The sequence below is a fragment of the Rhipicephalus sanguineus genome, chromosome 4 (assembly GCF_013339695.2).
Source record: "Rhipicephalus sanguineus isolate Rsan-2018 chromosome 4, BIME_Rsan_1.4, whole genome shotgun sequence".
NCBI lineage: Eukaryota > Metazoa > Arthropoda > Arachnida > Ixodida > Ixodidae > Rhipicephalus > Rhipicephalus sanguineus.
The window spans coordinates 6,649,827-6,676,012 of NC_051179.1; the positions used below are offsets into that span (position 1 = coordinate 6,649,827).

General features: G+C 50.0%; 1 protein-coding gene across 3 annotated transcripts in view; it reads left to right on the forward strand.

The window, feature by feature from the left end:
- Window positions 1-26,186, forward strand: part of LOC125757998 (endothelin-converting enzyme-like 1) — a 211,976-nt gene that overhangs the window by 119,833 nt on the left and 65,957 nt on the right. For all 3 annotated transcript variants that reach the window (XM_049414394.1, XM_049414395.1, XM_049414396.1), the window contains one exon: window positions 25,902-26,006. In XM_049414394.1, the coding sequence (XP_049270351.1) occupies window positions 25,902-26,006 (105 nt within the window). The remainder of the gene's footprint in view (window positions 1-25,901; window positions 26,007-26,186) is intronic.

Genomic DNA, 26,186 nt, shown 5'->3' on the forward strand with positions numbered 1-26,186 from the left:
CATGAGTAGATGCGAAGCCGGAGCGCTTGCACGATCGCGTTCCGTTGGCGTTCGTTGGGCATGCTACCGAGCTCGCGTCGTGGAACGCGAAGAGCGACGCTACGCGCGTCGTATCTTCCATCTAGCCCACTGACCTCCATTAAAAAGGCTGGACGGCACATCCCCGCTCTGCGAGGCGGGCGCTTATGACCGGAAGGTGCCCTGTTTGTCCCGGAAGCCGGCGTCTTCTGTGCGTCTCAGTCGCGCAATTCAAATATTCTCGGGTGGCAGCTGTAGTTATGATCGTTTTTATTTTTTATTTTTTCAAACTCTGCGATTACGCCTCACTTTAGACGCCGACGAACGCTACACGAAAGATGACAGACGCCGTGCCGACACCGTCCGAATACGGCGGAATGCTGCAACGTACAAAATGCGTAAAAAGTAATGCAACTTTGAGGTACTTACGCCTGAAATGTCTTCCCTGACGACTTTTCCGGTCGATTCGTACAGTTTACTGCGCTACAAGCAGGTATTTCTTTTAAAAAAGAAGAGAAAAGCTCTTTTCCGGGACAAAGACGGCGGCTTCCGGTGGCTTCATGTCCGCGTGCTCGATGCGCCATCCAGCTCCTCCTAGTGGAGATCAGTGATCTAGCCTGGCCGTTAATTCTCACAGGGCGAGCGGGGAACGCGGCCGACAGGCGGGCGAGAGGGGGCAGCGTAGGAGAGGAGAGAGAAGCGGAGGGGACGCGCATGCGCTCGAGCTCATCGTGGCGTTGCGCACGAAAGAATTTCGGCATGTCTAGCCCGCGTTTCAGAGGAAGAGTAGAAAGGGGGAGGGGAGATAGGAAGCGGAGAGGGTAATGGGAGAGGGGAGGGGAGTTGGCGAGTGGAGAGGGGAAAGGGAGAGGGTGAGTGGAGAGGGGAATGGGAGAATGTGAGTGGAGAGGGGAAATTGGAGAGGGTAGATGACAGGGGGAATGGTGAGGGGGAGTGGAGAGGAGGTGTGTGGAGAGGGTATGCGCATGCGCAGTAAGGGTGGTCACGCCGCACACCACCACCGGATTGAGCTCCGCCTTATGATACTTCGCATCTAATAGCTGCGCGCGCCATGGCTACGACGTCACCCCTCTCGAATGCGCAGAGCAGCAGCGGCGAGTCGCGCGCGCATGCGCAGCACTGCTCATGATGACCCCCGCGAAACCTGCTCTGGCTAGGCAAGTGTAGCTAACGCTACAAAAGCGGCTGCGCGAGCGGCAGTAAGAGTGGTTTACTCGACTCCTATAAAACTAAGCTTCCTCTGCGAGCGAGTGAATGCGGCAAGGTCTGAGAAACACGCGTGCCGGAAGAAATATGCAACTCGCTTTGTTCCCTACAAAACAGAAGCGGTGTACGAGATCCGGACGTCCTGTGGAGGAGTGCACATACGGCAGACGGCTAGTGTGTGAATGACCGCCTACGAGAACACGCCAGCAATCTTGCAGCGAGCACTGGCAGCAACTTGGCAATTCATTGCGCTAGGTGTGGGTGTAGCTCCGAGGAGGAAGAGGTAAAACTTTATTTGACCAAGGAATTTGGGCACGTACATCCCAGCGTCCCCGCACGACCCCACTGCGCTATGCGTTCATGAGTTCATGCTGTTCCATGACGTGGGCGGTCCGGTCAGTGGCGATCTTCTGCTTGGCTGGGTCCCCATTCTGCAGCAGGGTCTCCCATTCCTCCCATGTGGTCAGTGTCTCTGGGCCCGGCGGGGGAGGGTCCGCCGGGCATTCCATGAGAATGTGGGTAAGGGTAGCGTGGGGGTGAGTGCATTGAGCACGGAAGGGGGCGTACGCTCCCGGGTGAATGCGGGAAAGGAAATAGGGGGAGGGCAGGGTGCGGGTGTGAAGTAGTAGTAGTAGTAGTAAACATTTATTAAGCTGTTATATACAGAGATGTTGTTCGGGAAACCAGCCCCTAGTGGGTGAGCTCCCTCACAGTACCAGGTGGAGTCCCTAGTCGGGGACCCCATTGGTCGTGACCGCTGTCCTGACACGCCGGGCCATGGCTTTTTGGGCCGGAAAGTCCTGCCAGCCGAGCAGGGCCGCCTCCGAGTCCTCTCGGGTTGGGTTGGTGTTCGGGGGTAAAGAAGGATTCAGCTGGCATGCCCATAATATTTGCTGAAAATTTTCCAGGGATTGGTGGGGTGGGGGCTATAGCTGGCCTTCGGCGACTGGGTAATCTCGTTGAACGAATGCATGCGCTCCCTGGAAGCAACAACTTGTAGGTTTGGGCGAGTCGGTTCATGATGGGAAAACTAGAAGGAGCGCGAAAAAAACGACGACAAAAAAGGAACACACACATGCGAGCCCGACTCCGATTCCACCGCCGCCCGGTTGATCAGACCTCGTGTGTGGTCACTGACGGCTTCGTTACCAGGATTCTCAAAGTACGCAGACACCCAGATCAGCTCCACATGGCGGGCCGGGTTTTTGGTGGGCGAGATGAGAATTCGGAAAGCGTTCTCGTGGACTCGTCCTCGCGCGAAATTTAGGACCGCGGTTTTCGAGTCGGAAAGAACGTACGGAACATCAGTGTGTGTGAGGGTAAGCGCGATCGCCGCTTCTTCCAAGGATTCCGGGGTGGACGAGTAGGAAGCTGGAGAGTTCGATGGGTGTGAGCGTGTGATCAACGACTTCACCTGCCGCGTCGTCGCCCGTGCAAGTTGCATCCACCCATACGGCGTCCTCTTCAGAACCGTGGTATTTGTGGTGAACTTTTGCACGGGCCTTGCAGCGGGCCGAATGATAGGTAATGTGGGTGTTTCTTGGGAGAGGTTCTACTATGAGCTGTGTGTGTATGGGTCGGGGGTTGGCAGAAGTGCGGGATCGGCTGCTAGTATGTGAATATTGAGGGTGTCAAGTATGTAGCGTCCGGTGAAAGACTGAGATACACTCTAAAAAGTAAAGGAGGAAATGGGGGGTCGAGGTTACTCCTTTAGGGGAGTAACTAACCTGCCACACCCATTACTCCTTTTTGGGGGTAACTGCGACGGGACGAACCGTTACTCCCCGTAGAACTTGCTCCTTCAGGGAGTAACTGACTGGAGCAACGGATGCTCTTTGTGAAAACTCCCACGGGAGCAACAGTTACTCTTTCTCGATACTCCTCAAAGGAGGAACGAATAGTCTTTTTCGATACTCCCACGGGAGCGACAGTTACTCTTTTCAATTACTCCTCTAAAGAGCAGCCGTTGCTCCTTTCCTAAACTCCTAAAGGGAGGAACGGATGCTCTTGGTCAATACTCCTATGGGAGTGACACTTGCTCCTTACAAATACTCCCGAGGGAGGAAGAGATAGTCTTTTTCAATACTCCCAGGGGAGCGACGGTTTCTCTTTACAAGGAGGAATGGATGCTCTCTGTCAATACTCCCACGGGAGCAATGCTTGCTCTTTCTGGACACCTAAATGGAGTAACAATTACTCTTTCCCATTAGTCCCGCAGGGAGAAATGGACATTATCTCTCAATACCCTCATGGGAGCGACAGTTACTCTTTCACAACATTCCTCATCGGAGCAGCATGCAGTTAATCATCCTCAATGCCTCTCGATGGAGTAACGTTTGCTTGTATTGAGTGCTCCTCAAGAAACCAGCAGTCCAGCTCTCCCATCGGCAAATGAAAAAAAGTTTTGAGGAACATGATTTTCATCGGGTTGCGCCAAGTCTGACACAAATGCTCCAGGAGAGGGCAGAAATCCAGATCTATTTGTGAGAAAAATACTTTATTGAAATCAGTCTGGCTGTTCACTGGCTCAAGATGGTTAGAGCCACACGGACGAGTGACGTCGGCCGCAAGACGCTCTGAACTTTCAGAACTTGACACAGGAGATCGAAGGTCCGCTGAGCTTTCTTGCTGAAAACAATGTTCAGCGCCCAGTATAGCGCGATTTGTGTGGCAATGGCTGCCAAAAGGCTAGTCTCCTTAATAGCAAGGCCCTCCAGGCGCACAATAAATTCCCTTGAAGTCAACAAGCTTCCATTGTATGTCACTGTCGGCACATGATGCGTCTTGGTGGGGTCCTACAAAACAAAAGGCACATTTTAACACAAGGCTTGTTGCTTCATTATTACAGCAGCTGCTTCATGTAGCAACAGATAAAACCTAATGCTTTACGACACACTGACAAATAAATGAAATTGCAACTTATTTGCAAAACATGGTTCGACACTGGTAAGAACATTCTTAACAAGTCAAAGCACTTGCAGTAAGGCTACAGGTTTATCCACAGGTTAGAGACTGGTCTCGTTTACACGGAAGCCAATTAATTGGTTCTGAAAAAAAAAAAACAGGGGTATTTGCTGTTTGCAGGCAGCACGTCATGCTAGCATACTTTATAAAGTAGAACCCTGCTGATACATTTTTCAAGGCCATGTGCAAAAAGAATGTAGGAGCCAGGAGATGGGGAAAAAAGTAAAAGTGAGAGTCGTAGTGAAATCGACAATCATATCTCAGTGGTTATTGATGAAAAACAAAAAAAAATGTGCAGCGTTGGCTCCTGTACCTTTTTTCCATCTGATCAGCACAATGCGAGCAAATTCGTTGTGGTAGGTGGGAGTTGAGCTGTTAGAATGAATTATCGACTTGAGAGACTTACTTTCCTGCACTAATTAGATACCCATTGTGCCACGTGGCTCCTACCATGATAACTTGAGTGTACATTTTTTCCGAATAAACCCAGTGTCTTTGGGTGGCCAGCACCTAAAACGGTATCTTGAAGCGACCTTCCGTCGTGATCCTTTCACATCCATAAACAAGATTATCGCTGGATGCACCGGCGGTAATGCAACGAGCAATGACGTTCTCAGCTCACTTGCTCAGCATTTTCGGCATAGTGCCAGGTTGGTGTGGCTTGTAAATGGCCGCATGTCTCGCAACAGTGAAAGACCAAAAACACAGCCCTTTCTCCCAAACTTCACCACCACTGCACGCATTGGCACACTCGGCCATGATCTCATCAATCGACAGAATTGTGGAGTTAAGAGCTGCATTATCGACGAAAACATTATTGTAAGCGATTCCATTGGAGGTATAAAAGAGCCGAGCATGCACAGCATGCTAGCATGACTACAGCAATGACTTGCAAGTAAACAGAGTGCGAGAAGACCATGCCGTCTCTGGTCTTGGTGGCCTTAATTTTGCCAACACCTCGCACAAAAAACATTTTAGAACTATGTGACCTTACAGATGGCTGTAAATTGCAAAAGATGATTGAATAATTGATGATTGAATAAATGTTTAGGGGTAAAATAGACTTCAAATATTCCCGAAAAAAATTGTGAAGTTAGAGAAAATAAGCGATTTGTCGCATGTTTGACCGTATTTTTCATACTGATGCGGTCCAAGTAAAAATCCTCGTCATGCGGCGTTTGATAGAAGACTTCGTCGTTAAGTAATGAGGAAAGTCTAATGAAATAATTTTTTTGTTTTAAGGAAGAAAATAATTTTTGAATTTGGCCCTCCGAACGCGGCCTGCATTTCATTTTGTTGCCACTTCGCCGCAAAGCACGTGGTCGCCCTTCCAGCTGACACTCGTCACAGGCAGCGGCAAGATGCGAGATGTATGTCAGTGGCTCGTGAGTGCTCGAAAGTCTTGTCGCGTTGATCTCAGGGCGACGAGTAATCAATTCGCGTTACAATGTGAGCTTGCTTGGCGGGCCCAATGGGAAGTATGGACGCCCGAGAGCAGCCTATGGCGTCGTTGGCACAATGTGCTAGAGGCCGTCTGCACAACTAGCATACACATACTGAAAGAAATAATGCACATTGTATACACGTTTTTTCGGGGTATACGTGTTGTGCAGACGGCCTCTAGCACATTGTGCCAACGACGCCATATAGGCTGCTCTCGGGCGTCCATACTTCCCATTGGGCCCGCCAAGCTCACATTGTAACGCGAATTGATTACTCGTCACCCTGAGATCAACGCGACAAGACTTTCGAGCACTCACGAGCCACTGACATACATGTCGCATCTTGCCGCTGACTGTGACGAGTTTTAGCTGCAAGGGCGACCACGTGCTTTGCGGCGAAGTGGCAACAAAAAGAATGCCGGGCACTTATGGAGCGCCAAATTCAAAAATTATTTTCTTCCTTAAAACAAAAAATGATTTCATTAGACTTTCTTCATTACTTAACGACAAGTCTTCTATCAAACGCCGCATGACGAGTATTTTTACTTGGACCGCATCAGTATGAAAAATACGGTCAAACATGCGACAAATCGCATAAGTTCACAATTTTTTTCGGGAAGATTTGAAGTCTCTTTTACCCCTAAACATTTTTGTACTATAACACACTTTCCTGAAAATCATACTACTATTAAGATTGGTTAGAGGGAGTTCGAGATAGCACAAGAAAAAATCACGAACATTGAAGAGTTTTGTAGTTTTGAAGATACGTAGCTGGTAGTGAAACACAAAAATTTCGGAATTAGTGAATAGGACATCTAAACAGAACCTCTGCGATAGCGCCAGCGTGGTTTCAAAGCTGAACACAGAAAAATAGATTTTATATACATTTTTCTATTAGGCGCGGTTTAACAAATACAAGCGAACTTCGAGGGGGCGCCATGATCGTCAAAATTTTTATCGAGCAAAAATGTTTTGCCACAATACTCTATGTGGCACAGGAAAAAGGCACAAATTTTATCAGCAAAATCTGCGATGTGCGAGCGCCACGTCTGGGACACTTGGGATGGAATGACCCAATAATAATATCTGGGGTTTAACGTCCCAAAACCACGATATGATTATGAGAGACACCGTAGTGGAGGGCTCCGGAAATTTCGACCACCTGTGGTTTAACGTGCACCTAAATCTAAGTGCACGGGCCTCAAACATTTTCGCCTCCATCGAAAATGCAGCCGCTGCAGTCGAGATTCTATCCCGCGACCCGAAGGTCGCGAGATCGAATGACAGGGTCAGCAGTTGAGTGCCATCCATAACCACTATACCACCGTGGCGGGGCTTATCTATTGAAGTTGCAACTAGCAACTGAGCAAAAAGGCTTATCCATTTGAGAGGCCTGTTTTATAAAGAAACTGACTACGAGCAAGACTTCGATTTGGGCGAGTTGGTACATGCTTAGCTGGGGAAAAACAGCGCAAAAAAGGACGAGGACGCAGGAACACAATACACTGTACGAGCGCTGAACTTACAACTGACATCTTTATTGCACCAACCGCTCGTTTTTACAGCGCATCAAGCCGAGCACGCCATTCCAATCAAACCGCCAATCAAAATCATCAGGTATGCAAACTACATTGTCACTGAAAGCTATCACATGTACATGAATTACACCGTGCGCATGCATCTTCCACACTCAGATAAAATGAACAAACCAGTTCCTAACAAGGATGAACAAGCAACAACAACAACAAAAAAAAACCCAGCAATACCTTCCACGTTTTCTATGATGAAAGAAGTGAGGGCTAAATTCGGTGCAACAATGTTGTCATCAAGGCTTAGATGGGACCAAATTTGGCAATAACGTAAAATTTAGCGCTGCCGGATTTTTATAGAGTACGGACGAAGCTCAAAAATGTAACCCAACGCTGCAGTAATCGATGACAAACGCTGCTGCAACCGCTACAACATGAAGATCAAGCACTCACCGTTAAACCGATGGTGGAGACGTCAACTTCAGAGAACATGTCCAACTCCTTTATATGTTCCATTGAATCCCGCCCCGTCCACGGCTCGTCGAAAGTGACGACGGCATTTCTGTCGCCGTATGTAACGAGGCACTTCGATGACATTGGGCGACAACGGCGCAAGACAAAGAACAGTTCTCAAGCCTGCCGCGGTACATGCATTCGCTCACACATACACGGTGTAGTGTCTCTACGACTCGATTGCTCTAGTCCTGAAACACCCAAAAGTGAAACGAAGCCAGTGATTAAAACAAAACGAACTTATTTACTGATACACCAAAATAGGAAACGTCCACGCAGCTCAAAAGGTTCGCTGGCGACTGATGTTTTCCCGGTCCGCTGGGCCTGGATTCTCCTCCTTGCACCACAAACACACGCACACAAAAACAACCACCGACACTGGCATGGGCGTCAACAGGATTTTGCCGTGCTTCTGCAGTTCGTCCTTCGAGGGAGTAAAGCGCCCTTTTTCATGGGCGTCAACAGGATTTTGCCTTGGGGGGTGCAAACCCGTGTTACATCGCGTCTGGGGGAGGAGGGGAGAGAGAGAGAGAGCTGGCATAGCTTGGGGTGGGGGGGCAAGTGCCGGTGTGGCTTGAGGGGGGCAAGTGCCGCTTTTGCACACGTGTCCCCCGTTTTATGGCCCACTTCGAAGGGGAGAACAGTAGCGGTTTCAGTCAGGCGCGCTTTCAATGTTCCAAGGCCACGGTCGCGGGGGCCGTATGCTAGACGCGTGGCTTCCCAGCACTCCGAAACAAACTGTCCGCGCCACACGGAACGCATCCACGTGCGGTCCTCGCTGCCATGACCGCTGATTTATCAGTAGCTCTACTGATGTTTGTAATTTCTGCTGATTCAGTGAAAAGGCGACGGAATCTACTGCTTTTTGGTCTTTTTACAAAAATGAAAGGAACCTCTACGTTTTTTTTTAGTAAAGTTTACATTAATGCGATATCACCAGACAAACAAGAAATTTCCTTCTTTGCGATGTTCTCAAACGCAGCACTACTTTTGACTGACGAGCCATAGACACCATAGAGTTTCATAGAGTAAGTATTACAGGAAGCTCTATGTTATGAGCAAATACCAGCAAGTCGTGAGACAGAAATGTGAATGCACAACGCGCCCCACAGCACAGGGCCTACCTTTACCGTTCAATAAAGGTCATCCTGTCATCTCTCTTAACAATTTTATTTTAGTTATTTATTCATCCACTTATTGCTTACAAGAAACGAACGAGCATTGTTACGGCCACTAATATACATTTTCCAGGAACTGACACTTCGCAATGCACTTAACGTGAAAATATGCTCAGTAGTGAAAGGAGATCTACCCGCTCACCCCCTCACCCTCGCGTCCCTCCCTCTCCTTCTCGAGGCATGCGGGAGTAAGTGTTGCCATTCGTCCTCCCGTTCCTCTCATTTTGACGAAGGACCAAGCAGTTACCCTCCGAACTTTGCGCACGGCACGCATGCTTCTGCAGTTCGTCCTTCGAGGGAGTAAAGCGCCCTTTTTCGGATGAACTGCGCAGTTGCTCTCGAAAACTTTTTAGAGTGTAGACGAGTGTATTGCGCTCGTCTATGGGCCTCAGTGAGTTCGTGTGTGGTGTTATGGGGCCCAAGCTGAAGCAGTTTAATAAAACGTCCTGGTGGGCGAGTTGGTTATCACAGACGACATTTCCTAGCGCAAAACTGGAAAGGAAAGTAATTGAGAAGAAGAAAACACAGTGCACAGAGCGAGCGCTAAACATGAACTGACTTTATTTCGGAAAGAAAATGCCAAGGAAGGTAGACCCCCCGCGCATGCGTGCCGCCAGTCCCTAATCAAGCATCGTATCGAACAATTTGAACTCGCTATTGAACAAACATATCGATGTGTCGCTAATACATTTCTTGCTTTTGCTCTTGATATGATATGCTTCCAGTAACTCTCTCCCCAAGGTATCAGCGCCTCTACCCAGGATCTTAATCTCCTGTAGCCGCGGTGCACACGTGCAGGCCGCACAATGCACCGGCAAATGCGCATTACTTATATTTTTCAAGGACAACTCATGCTCCCGCTCACGGTCGTCATGTCGTGCAGTCGGTATGTAGATCAAGAATCATCGCTTTCTGCCTCCGAAAGGGTTGTGTACCGGTCGAGGTTAGAAAAGAGGTATTGCAAAACTATGCCTGGAGTCGGCTTTTGTGAAGTCGTGCGTGCATACTGTGCAGGCGAGCTTCGATATGCAAGTAGAGAGGCTATGGGAAGCCCGTTACCCGCGCACGGTCCTTGGTGCGGTCTCCCAAGTTATATTGAAGAAGGTGAGAGGCGTGAAGCCGCAAGTCTCCAGTGACGCACGAGTGAGGCGGGGACCTGAAGTGGTACCGTATATTCACAGGTTGTCCCACAACCTTACAAAGGTTGCCACCAAACACGGCGTGTCCGTCGTGCTCTCCGCTCCTCGAAAGCTGGATGGGCTCTGCGCACGCGTGTGCAAAGAAGAATAGCATGGATGCCAAAAGGAAACGTGCCACGCCTTACGTTAAGTGCGCTGTGCATTGTGCGGCCTGCACGTGTGCACCACGGCTACACGAGATTAAGATCCTGGGTAGAGGCGCTGATACCTTGGGGAGAGAGTTACTGGAAGCATATCATACCAAGAGCAAAAGCAAGAAATGTATTAGCGACACATTGATATGTTGGTTCAATAGCGAGTTCAAACTGTTCGATACGATGCTTGATTAGGGACGTAGCGGCGGCACGCATGCGCGGGGGATCTACTTTCCGTGGCAATTTCTTTCCGAAATAAAGTCATTTGATGTTTAGCGCTCGCCCTGTGCACTGTGTTTTCTTCTTCTCTTCTTAATTCCTTTCCAGTTTTGCGCTAGGAAATGTCGTCTGAAGTACTTTAGTGGTCTGTGTATTAGGGGGAAGTGTAGGGCCACCTTGTAGGGTTTACGAAGCATGGCATCAAGGGTGGCTATTTCTTCCTGTCGAAGTCGGAGATATGAGATTGTGTAAAGGAAGCGGCTCAGTATAAAGGCATGAATGAGACGACACAAATCGTGTTCCTTCATGCCATAGTGTTTGCCAGAAACTCTACGGACAAGGTGGGAGAGCGCTTCCGTCACCCGCTTGTTTCCGGATAGTGCGAGTGTTACGGCCGTTGTTTTGGATGTGAAGGCTCAAGGTCCGGATTGTGTCGACCTCTGCGATAGGGCGCCCGGCCAGAGTAACGGTGACGGGGCAGTGGGAAGAGTACGTGGTGAAGGGCGTATGAGAAGCAGGTCAGATTTTTCTGCGGGACAGGAGAGACCAATGTTTTGTGCGTGTTGTTGTGTGATGTTAGCGGCGGTTTGTAAGGTTTCCTCTATGCCGCCATCACAACCGTGGGTGATCCACACAGTGATGTCGTCTGCATAGAGGATGTGGTGAAGGTGACGGATATAGTGAAGAGCGTGGGCTAAGGGAATGAGTGTGGCATTGAAGAGAAAAGGGGAAAGGACCGAACCTTGTGGAGAGTCTACTCCACTGAGTTTGTATGGAGGAGACGCATGGGGGCCCATATGAACCTCGGCCGTGCGTCCCGATAGGAAGGCTTCTATGTAGGCGTCCATACGAACGCCCACATTGAGGGGGGAGAGAGCCGCCATGATCGCTCGTTGTTCTACTCGATAAAAGGCCTTGGTTAAGTCTAAGTTCAAGACGGCTTTAGTATGAACGGGGCTGAGAGGATCGAGAATGCCGTGCGTCAGTTGAAGCATGGCATCTTGGGCGGTGAGACATGGGCGAAAGCACACCATGCTGTGCGGGTGTAGGTTGTGGTCACGCATGGGTTGAGACAGTCTGCTTAAAGCAACATGCTCGAGCAGCTTTCCGAGACACGATGTAAGTGAAATGGGGCGGTGGTTTGCTATAGTAAGGGGTTTGTTAGGTTTAGGGATGGATACAATCTTGGCATGACGCCAGAATTGTGGCAAGGCCGTCCTTCCAGCATTTATTGAATTAACTCGTAGTCTGTGCAATCGTTTGATCATCCAGATTACGGAGCATAGAGTTAATTATCCGGTCCTTTCCCGGTGCAGAGCTTGTGCGGGTGTTCTCGAGGGCCATACTCTTGCTCGAATATATCGTTGCTCGAATACATCGAGCAACGATATATTGCTCGAATATATATATCGAATATATCGCTCGAATATATCGTTCATGCTCGAATATATCGTTGTCCCGGGCCTCATTCGGGGCTGCCGCGTAGGACGGGAGAGGGGAGGAGGTGCCGGGTGCGGTGTGTGTTGTGCGGAGTTGGTCCAGAAAGGTGTGTGAAAGCGTGGAGTCGTAAGTAGACGTGTAATGCGATGTTGTGACGTTGTGCGTGAGTGTGTGGGCTTGATAAGGTGCCGTAGGAGGTGTCTTGCCTACTTGGTAGAGAGGTTGCCAGCTATGCTGTTGCACATCTGACCCCAGTTGGAACGGCACAACTACTCGGCGTGCACAGTTATTTGTGTCTGTAGCGTGGCCAGTCAGCGTTTTAACGTTCTGCTGTGTTTCTGTCGTTTCCATCTCTCCGGTATGCTGTGGTGCGCCTCCCAGAGGTGGGCTAAGCGAGTGTCCAATGTAGGGGTGTCGGGTGCTGTGGTAATGCATTGTGTGTGTGCGGTTATGTCATTCAGGAGAGATGAGACCCAATGATCAATGCGTTGTATCGGGGTGTTGGGGAGCTCCCGACGAGCGGATCGGATAGCGTCCAGTGAATAAGATTGTAGGTGAGGAGTCGAGGTCTGTGGGGTTTGTGAGGTATTTGCATGGCGATAATGAAATGGTCGCTTCCAAGTGTGTTTTATATGAGACCATGAGATATCTTTGAGAGAACGGCTGAGTGGGAGGTCTGCACTAGTGTCCATTGTTACGCTATTGCCGATTCGGGTTGGTGTGTGAAAATTATGTATAGTGAAGCGCAAGTCTTGGATGGTAGTCCAAAGCCTGCGACCCCGTGCTGTGGTGTACCGATAACCCCAGTCTGTATGCCGAGAGTTAAAATCGCCGCCTATGAGTAGGAGGTTTCGGCCCTCGATGCGGCGGCAATAGCGCAACGAGAGTGGCCATGGCCTGGCGTGGGGTTTGGTATACTATATCGGCTATCAAAATCGGAAGTGTTAAGTTTCGCGGGGATGATTTCTATGAGGACGCACGGAGTGCAGGAGGTGATTGTGTGTTCTTGGTAAGTAAGGGTGCGATGAATTAGTGTGGACACTCGGGGAGTATCGGTGGGGTCTGATGGCTCGTTCACACTGAGCATTCCGGCGACCGAAGAGCCGCAGAATCCGGTTCGGTGGCGGCGAGATTCGCCGAATCGGCCCTCTCCGCGCCGATCGCTCCCGGACCGATTTTTCCAGACCGCCGCCGGATCCGCTCGCCGCGGAACTTGAAAAAATGACGGCCAAGTCCGACACGCTCGTCACGTCGCAGTCGAAAAACATCCACATAGCGGAATGGCTAATCGAAATGTTGCGGAACTACCTCGTCCTTTACGACAAACGCCACCTGAAGCACAAGGACAGTTGCCTGAAGGACGATTTGTGGAATAAAATTGGCAACGAGCTTGGATTGACTGGTATGTACGAGCACTGCTGTCTATGTTGCTTTGTTTCTGATGTAGCGAGCACCAGTTTGAGCATTGTGATGTAGCTGCCTTGCACGCCCTAGTCGCAAAGAGCGTTGAAACGAGCATGGCCGTTTATAGCAGCGCTGAAGTCTCGCAAAATTGCATGGCGTAGTTGCGAGCCGCGACAGCATCCGGGCAACTGCAAATCCATCCCGCGCTCACCCGTGCTTGATGGTTTACTCGACAGATGGCGAAATATGGCTATCCGGCGGCGCGGTGCGCGTGCAGTGACACTGTGTTTCGGCGACAGGAGCATTCCGGTCGCTTTGTACGGCGGATTTCCCAGTGCGAACGAGCCATGAGTGTACTGCATGATAACTGGGAAGTTTGGCTTGGTGTTTGTGTACTGTAACAAAAGAAGTTCAGGTATGGCAGGGAGGCTAGGCATTAAGAGCTGCAACGGTGCGCGCTTGCCCCGAAAGCCGCGGCAGTTCCACTGGATTAGTGATAGGTGGGTATCGCGACCCGCCATATTGGAGCGTAGGCGGAGCAAGGATTCGTTGTTGTGGCTGTAGTGGTAGTGAGAGAGAAAGAGGAGGTGTGTGTGTGAGATGGAGGAAGACCCCTAGTTGTCTCGAGCTTCTGAAGGCGGCTCTCAAATTGCGTGAGCCTACTTTCTAGAGTTTGGGTGCATCCATCTGTTGCTCAAAACGAGCAGACAGCTGCTCGACTATCGTTGAAAATTTAGCTTCGAGGCGCGCCTCCACAGCTACCAATTTGGCATCAAATTTGGCTTCCAAGTTTCTTAGCCTGATAATCGTCGACTGAGTCGGAACGGCGTTTCTTTTAAATGCGAATGCATTTCTTAGTCGGGGGTTGTCGTGCGTCCCTGGCCGGCGTGCGCACAGATCTCTCCGCGGGCGCTCCTCCTCGCCCCTAGCAACAGCTGCGCCACGCCTAGCAACCGGAGCAGGTGGTGAGCGGCGGAGGGTAAGGGGGAGGTGGAGCGCGCGAGCGTGTGATGGCGCTCGCATCGCGGAGCAGTGGAGGGTAAGGGAGAGGAGGAGTGTACCCGGTGAGGGCGCTCGCATCGCGGAGCTCGCTCCGCGATGCGAGTATGGGAACTGATATCGTACGCCGTTGCCACGTCTCCCGTTCGAGACGCGTCTCCGTACAAGGACTTGTACACCCTTGCCTACACCGGAGACGGAATCTTTGTGCTGACCGTGTACCTCGCGCCCAACCTCGCTCGGAACGCCGTTTCCGCGAAGCTGGACGCGGCTCTGGAAAGTGTGCGTGTGCGCTCCAAACCCTCTGATCCCATTGTCTTGGTCGGCGACTTCAACGTTGACGTGCGCAAGAAGAGCGGCGAGTGGCTGGTGGAGTACATGCAGACCAAGCACTCTATGCATTGTCTCTCTGCCGCCTCCGACAACACGTGCCCCACTACCATTCACGGCGGGAGTTGCATTGATCTGGTCTTTACGCGAAACTGTGCCGCGCGTATGCTTCTCAAAGACCCTTGACCGTGCACTTCAGCGACCACAAGGCGGTGATTGTGGCCGTCAGGTACAACGATAACACGAACAGGTGCTCACGTATGAATAAATAATGCTTACGTGCACACTCTCGTCTCTCTTCATTAATTAATCGCACACTCATCGGGTGCACCCAAATGCATTCGCATTTCCTCACGATCCCCTTCGGGGAGGTGCGGCTTTTTTATGGTGCATTCAGACGACTGGCGGAATCTGGATGTGGCGGGACGGACGGCGCGTCACGTGACCTCACATCAGCGATTCTCCTTGTCCGCGACTCGTCCGCGTGGCTCGCGGACGGATGACCCCAACCTGTTTTAAATGCGAATGCATTTCTTAGCCGAGCTATGTCAGGCGCCGTGCGGCGTCCGCGATCTCTCCGCATCCGCCCCCCTCTCCCATAGCAACAGCTGCGAGCGCGCGCGCTCCTCCTTGCCCGTAGCAGCCGGAGCAGGTGGTGCGGGCGGATCAGCGGAGAGTGAGTGGAGAGGAGGGGCGCGTGAGGGCGCTCGCATCGCGGGAACTCGGCGGAGCTCCCGCGTGTGTGGGAGAATGTGGGCGAGGGTAGGCGCGTGCTTCGGCGCTTCTCCACTCGGCGGGCGCCCCACTCTCCCGTTCGCTCGGTCGCAAACTGCGCCGGCAATCCCAGTCCTCGCTTCTCGTCCTCGATCACCGAGTCTGCCCTAGCGTCGGTGGCGACGACGCCGTCGACTCGTACTACTTTGCCAGAAGCGACAAGAACGGCGAGTACTGCGGCATCTTGCCTGTGTCCCTGTGTTTTTTGCGCTATTGCACTGTGAATTCGTACCAACTAGCTCGGCTTTTCGTACTACTGTCAATCTCGGGTCCAATGTGTACGGCAACATGATATCGCACGCCGTTGCCACCTCGCCCGTGCGAGACGCGTCTCCGTACGAGGACATGTACATGCTCGCCTACACCGGAGACGAAGTCTTTGTGGTGACCCTGTACCTCGCGCCCAACTTCGCCCGAGACGCCGTTGCCGCGCAGCTCGATGCGGTCATGGAAAGTGTCTGTGCGCGCTCGAAAGCTCTGACCCCGTTGTCTTGGTTGGTGACTTTAACGTTGACGTGCGAAAGACGAGTGGACAGTGGCTTGTCGAGTACATGCGCACCAAGCACTCCATGCAGTTTGCCTCTACCGCATCCGAACTCTGCCCCACAACCATTCACGGTACTTGCATTGATCTAGTCTTTACCCGAAACTGTGACGCCCGCATGCTTCTCAAAGATGCTCTGACCGTGCACTTTACCGACCAAAAGGCAGTGATCGTGGCCGTCAAGTGCAACGATAACACAAACAGGTGTTAAATAAATGGTTACCCTACAAATCACCGTCTCGTCATTCATTATATAATTACTTCGCCGCACACTCGCGCCCCAAAAAATGAATTCGCATTTCCTCACGATTCCCTTCGGGGAGGTGGGGTGAATTTTTTTCACATCGGGATTCTGGCGGCGGAACACCGCAGCTTTAGCTGACGAACAGGCTGGCAACCAGTACACTTTTCTTCTGCTCGAGCCCTAGGCTGTCCTCGCAGTTGATTTCAGCTCTGCTGGCGCGTAGTTCACTTTATTAGATGCGAAGCAGCTTTAGCGCTGGGCTTTGTCCGTAGTTCCATTGGCGACCGTCCGCTTTCTAAAACCTACCATAGCCATCTGTAACATATTGAGAGCGCGCTCAAGCCAGGGAGAAGTCTTCTTCGTCTTTTTCTTCGACCACCTTGATGATGATACGTGCAGAGCACTTTAGGGGCCCGGGCTGCCGTATGCTGTCCTAGCTTGGCGTAACGCAGACAAAACCACGTGTGCTGGACCGCGCTAGCGCGTTCGGGCCTGTGTAAGGGGCTGGGTAAGACGCTGTGGCCTGTCCCCCTTACACTCTCTCAGCAATCGTGTGATGGCGTCGGCGAACGAGATTCTGCAGACGCGCGATGAACCCGCGTGGGGTGCTCCAACAAGAGTTCGGGACGAGTAACAGCAACTACAGTGAATTCGTGCTGTGCTCCACATGCAAGGACGCGTTAACATCGGGCAAGGTGCCCGTGATGAACGGAACTTCAAGCAAACCCATGCGCTCCTTCGCATCCGCACATGGTTCCCTTTAGTGGGAGATGGTGAAATTTTTTCTGCGGCCGTATGCTAAGGTGATCGCTTTTGAGATATATACCGGGTGTGCCAGCTATCTTTAGCCAAGGGTTAAAAATACAATATTAGAGGCAGGCGAGTGAAATCAGTCGCAAATTGCTGACAGCCACCTTGCGCACTACAGACAATTTTTTTTTGTTTTGTAATAAATAATTTGTCAATTAGGACAATTTAACTAAATTGCTAAATATTGACTTTAGGCAAGAAATGCTGCTTGCAAAGTTTGAGAGCGTCTTCAGAAAGCCCAATTGCATTATTTGCGATCAAGAAAGTCTCACGTATACCATTTTTTCCAAGCTGCAAAGAAAACAACAAAGAAGCGGTCTTCGTAGATGCCGCTCGTAACAAACAAAAAAAGCTGTTTCGTCGCAGCAGTAGTGCATCACAATAAACGATGCAGCACAAGTCTGACAATAAACACGACACTCATAGAAACGGCGGAAGAGACAGCTATAGCTGTGGCCATAGCAGAAACTGACGCCCATTATATATAATTAGCGATTCACAAACGGCAGTTCGCAACTTTGCAAATGGCAGAATCTCCCCTGAGGCACTGCGTATCCTTAGAACAGGCAAAACAACCCAAGACGACAGATGTGTCTACATTCTATGGTTCCCAGCCCACACACCCGACCCCACGGGAGAGGTCAACCCTAACGAGGCAGCACACAACGTAGCTCGAGGACTCACTTTCCTGGCTATGACAGATGTTTGTCGGTCCCTCATCAGAGTCTTCTGATGCGTGGGAGTGGGCGGACGGAATGAATACATTCAATGACATTACTAAACATTATAAACTTCAGAGGCGCGTTTACCCACCACCTCATCTTAAGGTGGCGGTCCCACTCCGGCGAACCCCCCCTCCGCATTTTACGCATTGTTTGCGGACACACTGTGCTCGCTGCGCTTGACAAATAAATATTAATTGTAATAATTCAGAAAGCTTATGATCTCCGCTTTCTAATGACACCTGGTGTTAATGCCTGTTCGGAAGCGTTGCCTAATAGCAATGAAAATAGTGTGAGCAACAAAAGGCATTTTCGTTGTACAAGCCTCCGTTGTACGGCCAGTACGGCGAAACTGTTCAACATAACAAGACCAAATTTACCGTGCCTTTAGAAGAAGTGCTATTTAAGGTTTCTATGAAGAGATATTAGCCATAAAATAATTAGTAATTTATTTACGCTCCAATGAAAATGGGCAAAATATTAAAAGTTTTTGTGAGAATATCTTTTTTACTTTTCAAAGCAGAATAATAATATTTAGTGGCTACGTAGACTACGTTACACTTATTTTCCATGCGAAGTTGCTTTGTGTTCTGACGAAAACTTGATGAATTATTATTGTGTCAATGCGGCAGTTTATGGCTGTACTTGGTCAGGCATTACCGATGAAGCGACAAAACTATACAAGCTGCTACTGTGAACTTCTACATAATGAAGAAGCAAGGCCCTTTCTATGATTCTATGAAGAGAAAATTCCTTTATCTTTATTAGGGAACCTGCAAGACAGCAGTGAATTTACGTAATTTTCCTGCTGACCAGTCCCGTAGAAACTCGCTTTTTTTTTCTTTTAGACGCTAATTGCCAACGCGTATTGCACATTAGTAGATGCATATTGTGTCTTTTATCTACTTGTGCTCACTAACTTGACCACTCAGTGCTTCAAACAAAATATTTTCAATGAATCATAAATCTCACAGGCGTTTTTTGGTGGTAGCTCCATCTATGAAATGAAACATCAAGTTGCTTTATGCGAGTTCAAGCGTTCGCCAAAAGTGGCGCAATTAAACATAATAAAACGGGTAGAACAGGCATGAATTATATCTCCAGGCCTCATAGTTTGCTTCACTAGCTAAGTCTAGTCGCCGCGCGTAACAAACATCAACCGTAAAAGGAGGAGGGCTTAGTGATAAACCCTTTCCACTCGCCCCACGTCAGCAGCTGGGGCGGTCTCATCAAGCGGCAAATGAGTTTCGGTATGCAGGAAGATTGCGCGTTCGTCACGCGTTCTTAGAACCAGTGTTCCCCGGCACGTCTTTAGTAATGTGCATCTCTTTGTGGTTCAGCTGCTTGTGTTTTGCGCGTTACTTTGAGTGTTTTCGTGCCTGTGAGGTTCGAAATTGTGAAAGGAAGGACGCTGACATGCCGTGTGAATGATACGTATGTAGCGCCGCTTCAAAGGGGACACGATGGTGAACGTATGAAAGCTTGTCATTGCCGGAATTTTCAAAGTATGCCTGTCGAGCACTGTGCCGACAACTTCCACTGACCAGTAGTGGTAAGTTGTACCCAATCAGGTAATTACGTCCTAGTTGCAACGATGCGACAGAAGCGAGACTTTGTTGAAGATGCAGAACGTTCTGGTCAACGTGGCAGAATATTCAATGTACGGGACCCTGGAAAAGTTATATCGTGCTTTGTGAAAAGACGCACTCACTTCGGATAAGACGATCACTGTCTTTGCCACTAATGAGGGCTACGGTGTCAGGAAACAGTTCGACTGAGGAGGACTACTCTACCTAGTGATAACGCTGTTGCGCACTGCTACTTTGTCGTAAAGCGGCTTGCTGCGTAGCCAGAACTACTACTAATGATCGGATAACAACTAGTTCGTAGCAAAGTACAAGGCGGACAGTGCAATGTCTGGTCAACGAAGAATAACCTGACTTAGACGCACGTGAGAGTGGCCACATGAACAAAATAGTGCCGATACATATGCTACTGACGAACATTTTGTTGAAAAACGTTTGCGGCAACCTAAATGGAAAACTTGTCGATGGTGCCTGTAAGTCAAAATAAAGGAAAACCACAGCTTTCCACAACAAATAAGTGTATTCATGCTTTTATAGAACAAGCATAAATAAAAACTGGCATCTGTAAAAGCCTACATGACCGGTCATGTAAGCCCCCAAGGCGACCCTGTCCAGCTCTGACCCAGTGCAGCAACAAGCCCTGGTCGACCGTCGTGCCCGGGCGGCGGCAAGAGCCAATGGTCTTCCGGACTAGGAGGCCCACCCCCAATAGCGACTTATTTCTACCAATAAATGTTGTATTCTCTCCCTCCCAAGGGGGGGGGGGGGCGCCCAGCCCCCTCGTGTGCACGCCTACGCTGGCCGATGTACCTACACTCAGTTTCATATGCAACGCTGTGGAAGCTATACAAGAAGTTCAGTCAGCAGTATGTGTGACTACGCGTGTCTTGCGCCTGGCTTTCATCGTTGTAAACGCTCGTGCGAGACGACCACGAACGCGCCTGCACAGCGTCGCGAAAGGTTACAAATGAGAACAAAGAGACGAAAATAACGCGGTGTCTTGCCCTCCAACGCACAAACCATCTTGGTTTATTACTGTTCCCAAGAGAAAAAAAATCATGCCTCACATGGAAAAATCATTGTATTCTTCCTCACGCAAACGCATTCATTGTCAGACGTCTCGCTGGCAGAAGCATGTGTTCTAGGAGGTTCTAACTCCGGTAATTAGTGGTAGTCATGTGTTCAACTGATCATCAAGATGTACTTTATTTTGGTAACCGTTTATTGCAGTTTGAGAGGATGAAATTTCGCAGATAACTCTCGAATTATAATTTGCTGAAATCTGTCGGTCCATTTTATCCTCCTCCAATTGTAATAAGCAAAAGCACGCCCCCCCCCCCCCCACACACACACACAACAGACATGCGCTCGCGCGATGCTATAAAAGTCACGGGCATGGTCGCTAAAATGAACCAAAATGATTGTTTTAGTAGCGGCCGTGCAATTCCACTGAAACGCTGCGAAGCGTTTGATTGATGTTTTGTTCAATACTATTTCACTGAGGCACATTATATTATGTGAGTGAGTGCGTTAGTGAGAGCGTAGCGCGTGCGTGTGGGTGAGAGCGTGCGTGTGTGCGTGTGTGAGTGCACGCTGTTGTACGCACCAGTGTGCGTGTGTGTGCGTGTTTTTTTTCTTTTGTTCTCAAGCGATTGTATTTAGACGCTGCGCTGTCCTTTCTCAAGGGCTGCAATAGGAAGCGAGCGTTTGTCCTTACAAACTGGGGCACTTATCGTCATGTCGTTGAAACAACGCCAACAGTTGGCCCCGATTATAGGTGAAAGACGCCGTCCGCGTTTGTGCTCCTTGCTTTTTGTCGGCCGATTTCCGTCACCTAGCGCGACATATAACATATAAAACACGCGCGAGGCGACGCTGACCATACTTGCGCGCGCAATTTTCTCGCTTTCTGCAAACGTGGATGAGTGGCGTCGTCTGTTGTCGTTTTTCGAACTATTGGCAAGATGGTGGTAGTGGAACCGCCACCTTAAACTCAGTAGGTCGCAGTCTGTCCAATGGCGACAGTTACAAACCAGGTCATATAAGAATCCCGCGCTACTACATGTTATATACCCAGATATATACACGACCGATCAATGCAAATATTGTGAAGCGCGAGCTACCTTGGAACATATCCTATGGGAATGCCAGGGATAAATACACAGTGATGAGAACGCGGCCTCCACCGACATAGTAAATTTACAGCGCGAAAAAACGACAGACACAAGAAGAAAAACAGGACAAGCGCTGACTGCCAACTACAACATTTATTGCGCATAACCCATGCTTAAATAACATCGCTGCGTACCACGTGAACATTAGGGGACGAAAAGATAAAAAATTTCACCATCTCCCACTAAAGGGAACCACGTGGGGATGCAAATGAGCGCATGGGTCGACTTAAAGTTCCGTTCATCACGGGCACCTTGCCCGATGTTAACGCGTCCTTGCATGGGGAGCACACCATAGTTGCTGTTGCTGCTACTCGTCCCGAACTCTTGTTGGAGCACGGCACGCGGGTTCATCGCGTGTCTGCAGAATGCTCGTTCCCCGACGCCATCACGTGATTGCTGACAGAGTGTAAGGGGGAGAGGCCACAGCGTCTTACGCAGCCCCTTACACAGACCCGAACGCGCTAGCGCGTGCCAGAGCGTTCTGACTAGGATAAAACGCGTTGGTTCATCGCGCGTCTGCAGAATCTCGTTCGCCGACGCCATCACACGATTGCTGAGAGAGTGTAAGGGGGAGAGGCCACAGCGTCCTACCCAGCCCCTTACACAAGCCCGAACGCGCTAGCGCGGTCCAGCACACGTGGTTTTGTCTGCGTTACGCCAAGCTAGGACAGCATACGGCAGCCCGGGCCCCCAAAAGTGCTCTGCGCGTATCAATCAAGGCGGTCGAAGAACAAGACGAAGAAGACTTCTCCTTGGCGCGAGCGCGCGCTCTGCACGTATCATCATCAAGACGGTCGAAGAACAAGACGAAGAAGACGTCTCCTTGGCGCGAGCGCGCGCTCAATATGTTACAGATGCCTATGGTAGGTTTTATAAAGCGGACGGTCGCCAATGGAACTACGGACAAAGCCCAGCGCAAAAGCTGCCTCGCATCTCAAAACTTATTACAAAAACCAAACAAACAGAGGCTACAGTAACCATCATCGTATGCCCAGATATTCTATCTCTTTTTGAATTAAGCTGATCGAGACCTGCGCAACGCACACACGCTCTCGTTTTTTCGCGCTGTAGATTTACTATGAACGCTTACCAACTAGCCCGGCTTAGCACTCTTTTGAACTCCACCGACAGCCTCCGCGCGCGTTGGCGGGCCGCGCTGCTCAGCTCAGCTCTGAACGATCCGCTCTGGCCAATCGAGCGGGCCGAGGAAGCCGCTAGGAGGCAAGACCTTCTAGCCGACAGCCCAGCCCACAAACACGCCGGATACGAAATAAAGTTGTTTCTATCCACCCATCCCCCCTCTCGCAAACAGGTTGGTACGCCACTGGATTCCTGGCACATGCAGACGCCCCTGCCTTTGCCCGAAGCTTTCTGGGAAGCCTTCGTCTGGGGCCTGGGCGGCGCTCGAACCGTGCGCCAGTATGAATGCATGTACTGGCTGGATAGAATGAGTAGAATGGCTCAAAATTCTTTCTTTTCGTTAGACCTGCGCTCTGGCGACGGCTCTCCCGATGGCTGAGCCTCACGGCTCCAAACCAGCCCTCGTTACACCCGATGGCTCATGTGAATTAAATGTGATGCTATTCGGCTTTTGCAACGCGCCTGCCCTTGTGTATGCATGATCGACTATGTACCTCGCGGCCCGCAGCCTCGAGTGGCAGACGTTTCTATGATACGTGGACGATGTTGTGATCTTTTCACACGACTTTGGGGCGTATCTGAAACACTTCGAACCTGTCCTCACTTGTTTCAGCTCCGCTCTAAATTTAAAAGAAGTGTTTCTTTGGCGCACAAAAGCTGCTTACTTTGAGTCATGTCCAACGGCTGGGTAGGGACCTACCTAATAGGCCCCCAGCCTAGATTCTCAGGACCTAAATAAAGGTGTGTGTGTGTCTGTCTGTCTGTCTGTTTGTCTATCTATCTATCTATCTCTATCTATCTATCTATCTATCTGTCTGTCTATCTATCTATCTGTCTGTCTGTCTGTCTGTCTGTCTGTCTATCTATCTATCTATCTATCTATCTATCTATCTATCTATCTATCTATCTATCTATCTATCTATCTATCTATCTATCTATCTATCTGTCTGTCTGTCTGTCTGTCTGTCTGTCTGTCTGTCTGTCTGTCTGTCTGTATATCTATCTATCTATCTATCTATCTATCTATCTATCTATCTATCTATCTATCTATCTATCTGTCTGTCTGTCTGTCTGTCTGTCTGTCTGTCTGTCTGTCTGTCTGTCTGTCTGTCTGTCTGTCTGTCTGTCTGTCTATCTATCTATCTATCTATCTATCTATCTATCTATCTATCTATCTATCTATCTATCTATCTATCTATCTATCTATCTATCTATCTATCTATCTGTCTCTGTCTGTCTGTCTGTCTGTCTGTCTGTCTGTCTATCTATCTATCTATCTATCTATCTATCTATCTATCTATCTATCTGTCTGTCTGTCTGTCTGTCTGTCTGTCTGTCTGTCTGTCTGTCTGTCTGTCTGTCTCTGTCTGTCTGTCTGTCTGTCTATCTATCTATCTATCTATCTATCTATCTATCTATCTATCTATCTATCTATCTATCTATCTATCTATCTATCTATCTATCTATCTATCTATCTATCTGTCTATCTGTCTGTCTGTCTGTCTGTCTGTCTGTCTGTCTGTCTGTCTATCTATCTATCTATCTATCTATCTATCTATCTGTCTGTCTGTCTGTCTGTCTGTCTGTCTGTCTGTCTGTCTGTCTGTCTGTCTGTCTGTGTCATGTCGTCTCCCGAGCTCACGTCCCACCACATCCCACGAAACTTCGTGCTGTTGCCAAGTTTCCTAAACCGACGACAACGAAATCGTTCGCAGGTCCCTCCGCCTTCGTCTTTATTTTTGACGTTTCTTTCGCAAGTTCGCTCAATTAGAGCGCATTTGACTGACCCCACACAGGAGTCACGACAGCGTGCGACGATCCATTCAGCAAACTCCGACGCATTCTTACGTCGTTTCAATCTCCAATTTCGAAACCCGCTCGCCCGAAGAGAAATTCCCACGGACGCTAGTGGTGTCAGGCTCGGCGCTGTGCTTGCCCAACGTAAACGTGGATTTGACGAGTACACATTTGCTTATGCCATTCTTGCGCTTACCAAAGCCGAAGCCAACTATCCCGTTACAGAAAAGGAACGCCTAGCTATCGAATGAACCGTAGGGAAGTTCCGCATGGTGGCCACATCCAACCCGTTCGATCTGGTCTCAGCGCTATGTTTCCTCTCCTCCCTGAAACATCCATCCGGTCGGCTTGCTGGCTGCATACACCGGCTAAATACAGAAGTACGACGTGCGCGTCATTTGCCGCTCTGTACGCGAACGTTTTGATGCAGACGCTCTCTCCTGCTCGCCATTTGGTGATGTGCCCCCTTTTTCAACATCCCCGTCTGAGTCCCTCTACGACGCGCCCTCACTCACCGTCGCCGATATGCCCCAACGGGAGGAACCCTGGATGGCTTCCCTTGTGGACTTAAGGGCGAGACAGACGGTACGATTTTTCATGCGATTCGACGTCCGACACGGCGGAGGGGAAACCGGAATGGTGACCTTTCATAGCATCCTACAGCCACCATTCCCTCTCCCCCACCGCGGCGTCGGCCGTCGGATCGCATGGAAAATCGGAACGTCTGTCCCCCGCTTTATGGCTTGAACCAACGTCGCCTGCGGCCCTCGAGAAATGAGCCGTCAAACACACCATTTCATTCTTCGCGGCGCTTTCTATACCATGGCGACTATCTCTCGGATGGAAACAAATGCACGTTCAGGCACATGCGCCACGCTGGCCCACCGTGCGCACATGCCGGAGTATTGAACCTGCCTCCGCTACCGCTGAATGCACCGCTTCGTACACTGCGCTCCTGCATTCAGTGAACCACCCGTGCCGTTCACTCGCTCCGTTCCAGCCGTTGCCTTCTCCTTTCGACCAGGTTCATTTGTATGGGCATCTTCCGATCACTCCTGCTGGCAACCGATGGATAATAGTTGCCGTCGATCGCGCTACGCAGAGACTTGATGATTGCCATCCGGATCGGCTAGTGACCTTGCCTCTTTCATTTCACACGACGTCATTATACGGTACGGTGCACCACATGAAGCAAATTTTTGAGGTGACCCATGTTCATCGGAGCATTGGTGTGTGATATCGTTGGCAGTAGAAGCGGCTTGTCTGTGATGGTGCCAAGTAGATGTTTTACGCACACGTGTGGTATATGCGCATGTACTTTTTTTGCATACGTGTTTTTTCTCGTGACACTTGCGCAACAGCGTTCACAGAGGCTTGCGCACACGGGCGCTGCATGTTTTGTGTATGCCTATATATTGGCTTGAACAAATAAACGTATTCCCTGCCCCTCCTTGATGTGAGCCTGCACGAAGGCGCGGGAAACGCCGCTTCAATAGAAGTGCTCTTCTGTGCAGGCATACCGCACGTTCATGGCCCGTTACGAAGGCGAGTCCGAGTTCAGCTCACTGCCCCGGGTGCGCTTCTCTCAAAACCAGCTCTTCTTCCTTTACTTCGCCAAGGTACGACGAAATTATGGATCCAAGTGTTTCACCTTCTGCAGCTGTACATTGAGCCTCAGTGTAACGAGGCCTCTGTATCCGCGATTTCAATGCAACCAAGTTTCGTCGCTGCAGCACAAGACCGAGGCAGGCGATCGACTCGTATGTTTAATTTCTTGCACGAGGCTTTTCCGAACGATG